The sequence below is a fragment of the Triturus cristatus genome, chromosome 4_1 (genome assembly GCF_964204655.1).
Source record: "Triturus cristatus chromosome 4_1, aTriCri1.1, whole genome shotgun sequence".
Taxonomy (NCBI): domain Eukaryota; kingdom Metazoa; phylum Chordata; class Amphibia; order Caudata; family Salamandridae; genus Triturus; species Triturus cristatus.
Window position 1 is genome coordinate 490,672,704 of NC_140585.1, and position 12,983 is coordinate 490,685,686.

General features: G+C 41.5%; 1 protein-coding gene across 3 annotated transcripts in view; it reads left to right on the forward strand.

The window, feature by feature from the left end:
- The window catches only part of PDE3A (phosphodiesterase 3A), a 1,085,163-nt gene that overhangs the window by 1,057,317 nt on the left and 14,863 nt on the right, over positions 1-12,983 (forward strand). For all 3 annotated transcript variants that reach the window (XM_085652713.1, XM_085652714.1, XM_085652715.1), the window contains one exon: positions 977-1,223. In XM_085652713.1, coding sequence (XP_085508839.1) covers positions 977-1,223 — 247 coding nt within the window. The remainder of the gene's footprint in view (positions 1-976; positions 1,224-12,983) is intronic.

Genomic DNA, 12,983 nt, shown 5'->3' on the forward strand with positions numbered 1-12,983 from the left:
GAGAAAATAATTTGTATCCCATACTTTGTAGAGAAAACACTTTCCAGGACACGAGATAGATGAAATTTTAAAATAGGCTTATTACAAGTAACAGAATAAACATCTGAAAGGGCCCAGAGGACCACCAAGCACTGACTTCCAAGTTCCTTTTCATTGTATAATCACATTCCAGGTGCTGTACATTCTAACACAGTCAAAGTGGCACACAAAGATTAGCATTACACAAACATAACCTGTACAGTATGCTAAATATACTGTGAAGAACACCACACCACCCTGGAACGATGTAGTCAGACAAGAGACACTGGGAAACAGGTGTGAGAGGAGGATTAGTCCCAAGTCCATAATCATCTGGGTGGGTGTGATGACCTAAGATTGGTAGCATCTACAGTGTAAAACTTCCACCAAGCGCAAAACAAGTTAACAGTACTCAGTATAAAATAAGTGAACAGAACAGCACTGGAATGAATAACCCCTCAATTTAAGCTAAAACCCTGATGGGCTTACCTGAGCGTATTCTGCAGTGATGTGTCCTTCGAGCCGCCATTGCTGTAGCATTTGCTAAATGGCGGGCCAGTTAATATGTAACAAGTGGGTATTGTTAATTTGTTTCCATGACTCTCTCCTCTACCATATTTTTGAGCTGGGGATTTTGATTTGGTTGCTCGCCCTACAAAGAGACCTTGAAATTTAGGAGGATCACTTGAAATTCAGGCATGGCACAAAACTTTGTTGTCTCACTGAAATGTTAGATGTGTAGCCAAAGGGCAGATTTATCTGTCTGCAGTGCATATTTGGCAATTGAGCATTCTTAAAGTTATTCACTCAAAATTGCATTCATTCATGGTATGAATCATACCTTCAGCTTACTGCATTTCGAAATGACACCATAGCCTAAATAAATACCTACAAACAAGAAAAACATGTTATAACAAGGTAACAGCTAACATTTTGTTATGATATTTCTGATCTCCAGGGTGATGAGGAATCAAGCCTTGGCTTACCAATAAGTCCCTTCATGGACCGCTCAGCTCCTCAGTTAGCCAAACTTCAGGAATCCTTTATAACGCACATTGTGGGACCACTATGTAACTCGTATGACTCAGCAGGACTGATTCCAGGGAAATGGGTGGAGGACAGCGATGAGTCTGGAGACACGGATGAAAATGATGAAGAAGAAACAGCTGAGGAGACTACATCGGAATGTTCAGAGACATCAACGGGTAAGGATTCGTTTACTATTACATATCTTATGTAAATAATGGAATTGTCTTTAATGGACCTCATGTGGACTTTGACAGTAAAAATAACACTTTGAAGCTGCAATAATGAATTACTTGAAAAATAGAGTTACACTCAGTCTCAGGATGAGAAACTTTGAGACTCAAATCTGATTTGCTTGTTTAGTTCTTTTTTACCTAACAACAAACTTACTCAGAGAGACCTAGTAAAATTGCCTTTAAATGGTAGGACGTTTCTGATGATATCTTGCCTGAAAAGCGTGCAAGTCCCTAGTGGGCTCTTTCTGTATATATCTAATGTCTGTAAAGTACTGGTAATTTGACATTGTGATTAAATAGGTATATTCTTCTGAATTAATAAGAACCTGTATACTCATGCTGCCACAGTGAATTTAATTCAAATAATTGTATATGCAAGAATCAACTGCAACTCACTTATATCTGAAGATGTGTATAATCGGAAAACAAATCTAACTCCATGGTTTTGTAGTTTTTGAAGATGTTTTGTTAATTATTGTGAGCCAGTGTAAATTACTTTTGAGTAGTCCAATTTGGAGGGAACCAGCGAGCATACAAAATAATGATGGTGATTGGTGTGTATGTTTTATTTGAAATAACACATTGTATCTTCATTGTTAAATCTGTAGAATGAAGGACAGATCAAAACTTGTTTTTACCCAAAGGTTCATGATTTCTTCACTATGTGGTATTTTACACTCTTTATTTTCTTAATGTGTTGTTATTTTGGTTAGCTGTTGTGCATGTACCACATGCATTTCTCGTAGGCGAGTCTTGTTTCCTAAGCCAAAGAACCAAGGGTAAGCCAGCGAATCCTTGCAGAAACCAGTTTTAGGAGTCAGTTTGTCTGGACTTTGTTTAAGCTCAGTCACAGCTCACACCATTATTTTGACCTCTCTCTAAGACAGCTCAACAATTTGAACTACTGCAGTTGGTATCCAAGCGTAAGAGTGGTTCAATAACATATTATTTGTATGCTACATTAGGATACAGAGGGGATTTTTGAGTGTGAACCAGTATTTTCAATACATTTGGCATGGGAGGTGGTTGTTTTAGAACAAATGCATGATAATAAGATGGAGTGTTTTAGACATTCTAAAATATGTCACCTTTAATTTAATTCACAAGTAATGCAGTATTCACTTTTCTTTCAGCATCAATATTGCACAATTGATTCACTTGCGGTAAATAGTATCTAGCATACATTGGTAGTTTCCGTCCTTTACACCTCCAAGTCCTCTAGGGAGGTTTGCGTCGGTAATTTGGGTGATTTACTTAATTCTCCCCTATAAGAATTCCATTTACTTCATATTTGCATCCATTTTCTCGTTCACCCCCTGAATACATACACTGTTTTCTCACAAAACATACACCGATCCATATCTTCCTTCCATTCCCTCAGTGTTGGTACATCATGTGACCCCCACTTCCTCACAATGTTCCTTTTAGCTACCATTCTCCCCAGTGCCACCCACAATCTCTCTTTAGTTTCTAGGTCTGTTGGCTCCCATACATTTAGTAGACACCATTTAGGCTTTGGTTCCAAGTGTACTCCCAATACATCCCCCATGCACTTGATGACGGCCCCCCAGTACCCACCTATAAACGAACAATCCCATCGTATGTGCAAGGACATACCCTCATGACCACAGTTCCATCTTCAACTAGGGTCCTCTCTGTATACCATCTTGACTAATGTGGGTCTTGTAAAGTATATTCTATGCAGCACTTTCAATCATACTAACTTCAGTTTTGACGATATCGCCACCTCTCTGGGTGATGCTAATGCCTCCCGCCATTCCTCCTCTTCCAATTCCCTAAGATCTTGTTCCCACTTTGCAGGGAGCTGTGAAAGTTGATCAGGGTAATTGTTAATCAGCTTGAAATAGGTCAGCAAAATTGCCTCGCGCTGCATATACCCATCCAGGAGCCGATCCTCAAAGGGCGAGGCCTCCGGAGGTGACACATTTCCAGGCACTACTGCTTTCAACGCATGCCATGCCTACCGATACCTGAACCTCTCGTTCTCTGCTAGCTCAAACTCTCGTTGTAATATCTCAAAAGTCACCACTTCACCTTTTTTCCAGAGATCTCCCACCCGCGATCTCCCTATAGTGTCCCATTTATCAAAGCCTTTCGATCTCCAGATGGATCCCAGCTGTTCTGAATCCCACAGTGAGGTGGCCAGGGTTATTGTCTTTGCACATCCCATGCTTTTCTGTGCCATATGCCACACCTGTACCGCGTGATATGTAGGCCCTGTCAACCCTAGTTACTTTGGGTTGGAATATAATGCTCGCGTGTAATTACTCTCTGGCAAAAGCCACCTTTCCATCACAATCGGGCCTTTTCTGGGGCCGCACCAAGAATTTGGAACTCACTCCTGCCCGCCATTAGAAGAACTCCATCTCTGGCACACTGTAAAAAGGATGCCAAAAGCTTCCAAATGGGCAAATTCCTTTCCTGAATATTGACTTGAAATCACCTCAGCGACCTTGTCCCGCTGCCATTTACTTCCGACTACTACCTCTCATCTGGTCTATCCTGTTGCCATCTATCCGGCACCTCCGGACACCCCACCCTGGGTTCTGGGACCTTCTGTTTTCTCGTAAAATTTATTTTCCTGTGCTTATCCCAAATGCACCGACCCCCCCCCCCCTCTAATTCTCTTGTATACAATTTGCGAATTCTGTAAAGCAGAGTGCTTCGGGCCAAGTATTTTTGTGTTTACCCCGAATTTATCAACCACCCCCCTCAAAGTCTCTTGTATACATCTTGCGAATCCTGTAAAGCACTCTCATACCCTAATGGGTCACGTTCGCGCTCTATAAAACACAAATATATAAAAAAATAATAAATAAATAAAATATCCTGGATCGTTGTGAGGGCGATAAATACAATGATTGATAGAAGCTAATTGAACCACACAGTAGTTTTTTTTTATATTGGGCAACCCGATTCCCCCGTCATACCAGCTTTGCACCAATTTTGGAAATTATATTCGTGGTGGCTTATTAACCCAGAGCAGTGCTCTCTGCACATTCTCCACAGCTTTGAAGTAAGTCACTGGGACTACGTCCAGCGATTTATGAAGGATGTATAAAAAACATGGTAATGACATCATCTTGAATAGCGTCGCTCTACCCAGTAAGGAGAGCGACAGCGCTTTTCAATGTTCCACATTGTGTCTTAGCCGCTGTAGCGGCGGCAACAATTTGGTAGTATAGAATAGTTTAGGATCTTTAGTGATGTACAGCCCTAAATACTTGAACCTGTCCTTAGCTATTGTCACCTGACAATCCCTGGGAAGGATGGGAGGGTCAACATGCAGGACACATATCACCGATTTTGTCAAATTTATTGCATACCCAGAATAGGTACCATAATTTAAATTTAATGATTGAACAAATTCTGGCTGTTGCTCTCTATTGCGTAGAAGTCTTGTACCGCTGACAAGCAGTACATGCATAAGCAGGGAAATGTTGAAATTAAGATACTACTCTTATTTTATAGCTTTGTTATAATATACATTTGATTTATTCTACTTTCGGATAGGTTCTTCTCTCTTTGCAAACAACTGCATATTCATGATATTAGCTTTTAGCATCAGTTGTTATGTCCATGATGGATTGGCATGACGTTGGGGTGAAAAGGATCAGTGATAATGCAGCAGTTCCCAACAAATTGGGGCAGACCATGTTTGATGTTGGTTGCTGAAGCTCACAAAGAGTGGTAAGCACACTATTAGGGTATCTCACAATTCTAATTGTTCAAGTAGACTGAATTTCCACACTTCACATTTTGTGGTTTTTAGGACTGGAGCATTTGCCACTCTTGGAAGGGGTACTGAGGAAGCCATTCACTAGTGCAGGGATCCAACTTGCTGACTGCAGCAAATATTATAATTAGGGCTCCCGGTTTTATGGTATTAATTTCCTTGACTTTTCCATCTGTATTTATCCATATTTATTGTTTGCTCAGTGTATCTGTAATTATCCATATTTATTTTGCGTTTTGTGAAAAAATTAAGCTGACGCTAGTATATTTCTGCATTTATTAAACCGCAAAAAGTACACTTGTACTTGAATACGTTACAACATTCAATGATACGAACACCCATAGACAATAAACCAATAGCCTTGTATGAAAACAGATTTTAGTATTGTGCATGTTCACATTTGCAGCTGTTACAACCTCATTCCTAAAATTTCTATCTTTTTTTAGCTTATTTACTTATCATTCCAGACACCTATCGGCCTGGCCGCCATGATTGACAAAATTGATAATCACTCAACCAACATTGTAATTTCTTTTATATCCACATTGAACAATTAATACAGATTGGAAAATAAATAGTTTTCTGTCTGTATTGATCCATAAAAATCAGTAATAACGAAAAACGGGGAGACTTAATTATAATCAGTAGATGTAAATACTTACTGGACATACACCTCAGATATTTTTGAAACATGCTGCAAACAGCTGGTTTGAATTTCAGCAGGACTTATGTTATACAGATGCAACCAGGAGACTGATGATACCCAGGTGTAAGATTATCATTAAAAGTGACAGAACTTGGTAAACTGTAGAGCAATATTGCCAGGAAAAATGCATGGTTGCAGCTGCTTTACAAAGGTAAGGAGATTTATTTGAATAAGTTTGATAAGTAAGGATGTCTGAATCTTAGCAGCAACACAAGGAAAGACATGAGCCCCACAGCAGGCAGAAGATAAGTGGAGAACTCAATGAGACCTGTATCTTCAGAAGTATAACAGAGGAAAGATTAGGCTGCACCCAGTGGTGAAACAAATTGCCTTGAAAATCTTGCTTTAAGTGGTAGTCGCCAATGTATTTTGGCTTGGTGATTGGATTTTTGAGTGCAGCTGTTGTTCCTGAAAATAAGGCCTGCCTCTGACTTTTGGATAACTTGTGGGTTTACTTAAAGGTACGTAGGCAGGCCCAAACACATTGCCGTCATAATCCAATTTGCATGCAGCTGCCTGCATTGCAACTTCACAAGACATTGCAAACAGAGTTATTTATACTGAAGAGAGCTATTTATTTTGGGCTTTCAATGGGAAAGCAGAAACAACATTTAATTTGTAATTTCATAAAACGTTACACTTCTGAGTTGGAGCCAATATTAATCAGCCACCATTACTTAGACCAAAGGTCATAAGGGCCACCAGTCACCAGGACTGGGATGAGTGTTAAGCTGTTCAAGCTCATCCAATGAGCTACTGCACAGAGACAGTTCCAATACTTGGTTTGGATGGGGGTTTCAGCATCCAGTTTAATGATGTTCTCTGCCACTGATGTAAGAATGACAGGTAAATTGTAAAGAACGGATAAGCAAGTTCTAAGGAAGGACAACATTTGTGTCACACTGTGAAGACCACTGAAGAACTCTCTGTATTCTACGTACGTTTTACAAAATGGCAGCCACAAGACTTCCATTGAGGAAAATACAAGCAAGATATTGTCCATTTCATTGCCCCCAACTTTAATAGATGAGATTCGAGTGAGATGTGAGAGACGGTGTCAAGAGATGCTGAAAAGTCTGACAGAATGATGTCAGCCTACCTCTCCTATCCAAGATCACATGATGGTTGTCAAGGGAGCCTCAATGATTGATGCTGGCCTAGCAATATCAAGAAGCAATCACTTTTCCATAAATTTAAGTGGGTGATATCAGCAGCACTTTCAGAAATGTTGCTAAGGTAAGGCAATAGAGAACTAGGTCAGGAACTGGGAATAATCACCTGATGTGCCATGGAGTGTTTAGAAGGGAAAGTAGGTAGCTCCTCTGTGGACCAGCTAATGTTATAGCCACTGCACCTTGACCACTGTCATAGAATAGGCGCCCAAAGAAGAGTCCGCTTTAATGCCAATGACAACAATATTCACATGAGGGAGACTTTGCCGATGAGTCATAGTTAAACTCGAGATTGGGATTTGAACCAAAAAATGTTGACATGGGAAATCAATTTCTGAGGAGAAGGCCTGACCTATTGCTGCAGAGCTCCGGGACTTGTAGCCAAAACTGAAAGTTTACATTTCATTTGGATGTATTTTAAAAATCCTACTGTTTCTGCAGGAAACCTTGCTTCTTCCCATGGATACCCGAGATATTTTGGCTTTTTCTAGACACTATTTTTGCTGGACTTAGAATTCTGTGTACTGTTACCCCTGCTAAACAACAGTAACATACCTCTGCTCTCCTTTTAAAAAGGTAGGGTTTGTATCCCTGATTAACGTATTTACCTTGCCTGTAGAATATGATATAGAAAGTTTTACTTATGGCCTGGAAGTTAAGTGCTACCTATGGGTTGTAGTGCCTGTTGTGCCATCCACAAAGAGGGCCTTATAAATAAGCCTTCAGGGCTACAAAGAGTAGCTGACTGCAGCAGCCAAAAACCCTACTGTCTTACTTGTCAAAATAGCCCTTTTTGACAAGAGTGAAATTCAGATTTTAATAAGTTACCTCGAAGTAAAATTAGCATGTTATTTAATATAAGTCTGTTAGAAATGGGGATCTCTAGTTGGCAAGGGTTTGCACCTTTGTCCAAGTAGGGACCCTTCTTCCTAGTCAGGGTAAGGGTTTTAAACTTCTAAAATAACCCCTGATCACCCCCTTGGTAGCTTGGCACTAGCAGACAGGCTTATCTCAGAGGCAGTGTGTATAGCATTTGTGAACACATATGAAAAAGACTACAAATGGACACCACATCAGTTTTGAAAAATAAGTAATCTTTATCTAAACCAACAAGACCAAAACAACAAAAATCCACAATACAGTAATAAAAATATGACTTTCAAATGGAAGAAATAGTTCAGTTCAAAGAAAATTGCAGATGACACTTTTCACACAAAGTACCTTGGATGCATCGTGCACACAAACAAAAAGGGTCGCAGGGAAGGTGATGCGTCAGTTCCTTACCCTCAGGAATGTGATGCGTCGGTTCCTTGCTCCAGTGGAGGTGATGCGTCGGTTCCTTACAGCTGCGCAGGGGAGGTGATGCGTAGGTTTATTACCTGAGAGGAGGTGATGCACCAGTTTCTTACTGCGTGGGGAGGTGATGCGTCAGTTTCTTACTGCTTCCCCCAATGATGCGACAGACCTGGCACCTCGATACAATGCGACGATCCAGGACGATGCATGGGTTGTTGCCGCTGCATAGCAGGGCTTGCGTCGGAATTGGTGCTGTGATCTCGTTCTTCGAGATGGGTGCACTCGATGCAGCGTGCAGTGATTTCTTGAGCTGTGGGCAGGCGCTGCAACGATTTCTTTGGTGATGCATCAGAAACAGGTGCGGATGCTTCACGCTTCTTCCTCTCAGCGGCAAACCGCCTCCAGGGGTCCAAAATAACAACAGGAACCTCTTAGCAGGTCAGACCTCCCAGCAAGGAAGTTCAGGGGAGCTGGTGGTGAAGTCTTTGTGTCCCTGAGACTTCAGAACAGGAGACGGGCTCAGTTTCAAGTCCTTGGAGATCTTCCTCAAGCAGGGTACACAGCAAACAGCAAAGTCCTTTTCACTTTCCTTGGCAGAAAGTAACCACTGCAGGCCAACCCCTGACAGCAAACAGCACAGAGGCAGTATTCCTCCTCAGTTTCTTCAGCTCCTCTTCTTGGCAAAGGTTCCTCTTGATTCCTAGAAGTGATCTAAAGTGCTGGGGTCAGGGCCCTAATATTTATATAGCAAAATCCTGTGTTCTCTGGTGGCAGAGAAGCCCTGTGCTCAGTCAAAACCAGTTCTGGCCTCTCTGGTGCAGCTTCCTGGCAGGAGGTGGAGACAGCATTGTGGAAGGCAGACAAGGCCAATTCAGGTAAAAGGAAATCTCCTCCCCCTACTCTAAATGCAGCCCAGGTCTATTCAGCCCAGCCCTGACTCATCCAGACTCTCTGGAGCCACTGCACATCCCGAGCCCCTGTCACTCCAAAGCAAGACAGTCGAGTTGAGTCAAAATTCTTTATTCGGCTGATGAGAGCTATAAAACCTCACTGTTCAAACATGTACACACATTTCAATAGACAAACTATTTAAAAAAGAAAAGATAATATACAAATCCATTAGAAGGGTTCTCATCATACACATATTACATATACATTAGTTAATCACCTGGATCCCGTTAAAATAGGACGCATTAAATAATATCATCCAACCATCAATACATTTAAGAACTTTCAACAAATAAAATATCATGGTAAAAGGTGCTTGACAAATATCCCCATGATAAAGTAAAAGAGGTGCTTAAAAAATATGTAATATTATAGACACATTTTAAGAGGCTTATTTTTCAGCTACTACAGGGACATCTTCTTCCTCAATCTCATTGCTCATAGCAAAAACCTTACGACCCCAAAGCACTTTACAGGGGAGGGTAGCATTTGTAAAAATAGCAAAGCATGCCTTACTGGAACAAAGTTTGCCTCTCTCAATAGCGGTATTATACATTTCTTACGAAGGGAGATATATAATTCCCCAAAAAAGATAAAATGCAAAGTGTCCTGTTCCAAAAACTTTTAAAGTACTTGGCTGCGAGAAACCCTTTGAAAAGGCTAAGAACCAGGGTACCTGATTCAGACGGAATCTTGTTAAAACAAAACAATGTTGTATGTTTGTTACTAGTGATAGATAGGGCTGTAGTTTTGGGGTCGAGTAAGAATTGCATATCTTCTTACCATAGGCTTGGCTAATTCAAGGCCCTCCCTGATCACCTGCCCCCTGCCTAGAAACTGTGTTTTAATCTCCTTGATCACTGCCGGTCCCTACAATGTTGGTTTACTATACATATCCGGGCAACCCAGCAACGTCAATTGCTCCCTATGTATTTTAACCACAGGATTTGGAGTACCCGTCAAGGGCAATACAATCCCTGATGACTAGCTGATTCTAGGTGGGAGCAAAACTTGACCAGATCCTTATTCAACACATCAGAGGGGCAGCAGCAATACAGTCTGGAATGTAGCCCAGGCTGAGTTCCTCATGTAAAATAAAGATTGGGGTACTAGAAGGGAGAGCTAGAGGGCCACCCGCGAATTTATTCTCTACCCCCTGGATGTCGCTCACATCCTTATAACCCCATGCATCACACCCATATGTCGCCATAGAAATTCATTTCTCTTTATAAATCTTCAGTATGGCAGGTATTGGTTTCGATCCGAATCTTTTGGCAAAATCCCATACAGCCCCAACTGCTCTTGCCTTTGTACAGCCCAGGACCCTTTATCGTCAAATAACACCCCCAAATACGGAAAAGTATACACTTGTGACAGTTCCAATTCCTTGCAGGAAACTTTGTGCCGGTGGCCTTCTTGCTGCCCATTGTCATTGTATGTGACTTTGCAAAATTAGTAGCTAGATCTAATGATTCCATAAAATCAATAAAAACATTTAAAAGATTTGGAGACCTATTGCGGTCCTAGCACAAAAGACAGCATCATCTGCATACAGTAATGCTGGCACCCACTTGGAACCGGCTTTTGGGATATCTTGAGTACTGTCTATAAGTAGATTTCCAGTTTATTTATGTAAAATGTAAATAGTAGGGGTGCTGTAATGCACCCTTGGCGTACCCCCCGCTTGACCTCCCAGGGGTCCGTTAGACTACCGTCATCCTTAAATCTTACTGCCACTGTTGTGTTGTTGTGGGCATAGTGTAAAAAGGATACCAGACTCGGTTCCATGCCCAAATCCCCCAGTATCTGCCACAGTTTTGAACGATTTACTTAGTCAAAAACGGACATTAGATCCATAAATGCTCTTCTTTGCTATGGTATACTTCCCGAGCACCAGGCTCAAATTTATACATTGGTCTAGTGTGCCTCTCCCTTGTCTGAACCCATACTGCAGGTCGCTAATAACATTAAACTTTTCTAACCATGATGAAAGCCGCATCAGAATTACCTTTCCCATAATTTTGGCAGCAGAGTCCAAAAGTGAGATAGGTCCGTAACAAGCATCCTTTTTTAAAATTGGGATGATAATAGCCGTTGCCCATGATGGGGGAAAACCACAAGTACTAGCAGTATTAAAAACCCGCACCAGTATTACAGCCCATGCCGTGGGATCTGCCGTATACAGATCAGCTGGTACCCCATCCGGGCCTGGGGCCTTTCCCCCCGCTGTGGCAAGAATAGCTGCCTGGACCTCAGCAGCATTACAATGAAGTGATTCTAGTGGAAGGGTAAGCTCCTGCTGTTGCTCCAACCTCTCCAACTCACTGTCACTATACATTCTCCCAAAAAACTCTACCCACCATTCGGGGGCTACTGTACAATCTGTGTTGGCATTTCCAGTGTCAGAAAAAAACGGGCTGTTCACCACCACCTAGACATTTTGCTATCCGAACATATACTTGCTTGCCCAAGCTCCTCCCAGGCCCTTTCCCTGATAGCTTTCTTTCTCTCCTGGATGGCCTTCTTATATACTGCCCTACATGCCCTGATTTCACTCTCATTTCTAGGTTTTTGTTTGACAGACAATACTAACTTCTTATGTGTGCTAGAGCAGGTGCCATCAAAGCATCTCTTTAGTGTAAAACCGTTACCCCGGCGTGGAATAGTTAAGTTGCTTGTTATCTTATTGGTCAGTATTCCAAACGCATCTAATACCTCACAATCCACCCCAGTGCTGTCCATACATACTGAAACCTCAGCTATGCACTCTGCATACAACTTATCTAAAAACTGTTCCGGTACCACTTTTGTCCATTTTAATCTGCGTGACTGGTCCTTAGTACAGATGTCTGAATTTGTGACACCCCTACTCTCTACCTTATAAAATGCAGATGAATATAATAACAAGTGTGAGGGGATTATAATCACTATGAGTGCTCCAAGAAACACTCAAACTGCGGCCCACAGGAGCTAGAGATGCAGAGATCATTATAAAATCAATGATGCTGAGACATCCCATTCCAGTAAAGGTGGGTATGGGAGTATTCACCCCGTTTGCTCTAGACAGTACAAATTATTTGCAACAAGAGACCCCTCTAAAAGTGTACCTGACTCTGTGTGTTCAAAGTGTATATTTAAGGCTAAACAATCCCTAGAGGATTTGTTCATAATACAGTTCAACCTGCACATGTGTGTGTTAAAATCACCCAAGAATAAGATCTCGAAATAAGTATGTATTTTTTATATGTTTTAACAAAATCTTCCAAGGCATCTAAATGTTCATTGGCAAATGATCTAGTAAAATATTTATAAAAATGTATTATTAATAAAGGGCAGTGATCCTTAAAAGTCAACTCTATTGCCAAAATATCGGGGGAATTACACTCTAAACGACTTTCTTTATAGGCTAGGTCAAGAGAAACCAACAAAAGAAGACCTCCCCTTGCATGTCCTGACATGGACGGGACTGCACGCTTAGCATATGAGGTATAACCATCCAATTGAAAGCCTTCACCGGTATCCCATGTCTCTTGTAGTGCAATTATTTGGCAACCCTGGAATGTCCTGCACCAAAGAACATCATCCCCGTTGGTCCCAATACAATGGCAGGCCTGAGTTACATTTACAGGGTGGCCCACTTAGTGCTGCAGGCCAACTTGCAGCATTTGATTTACATGCCCTGGGCACACATAGTGCACTGTACTAGGGACTGACTAGTAAATCAAATATGCTAATCATGGAATCACAAACCCATAACAACTATTGACAAAAGAAACACTTGCACTTTGACACTGAACAGCAGTGGCAAAGTGCCCAAAGCTTCT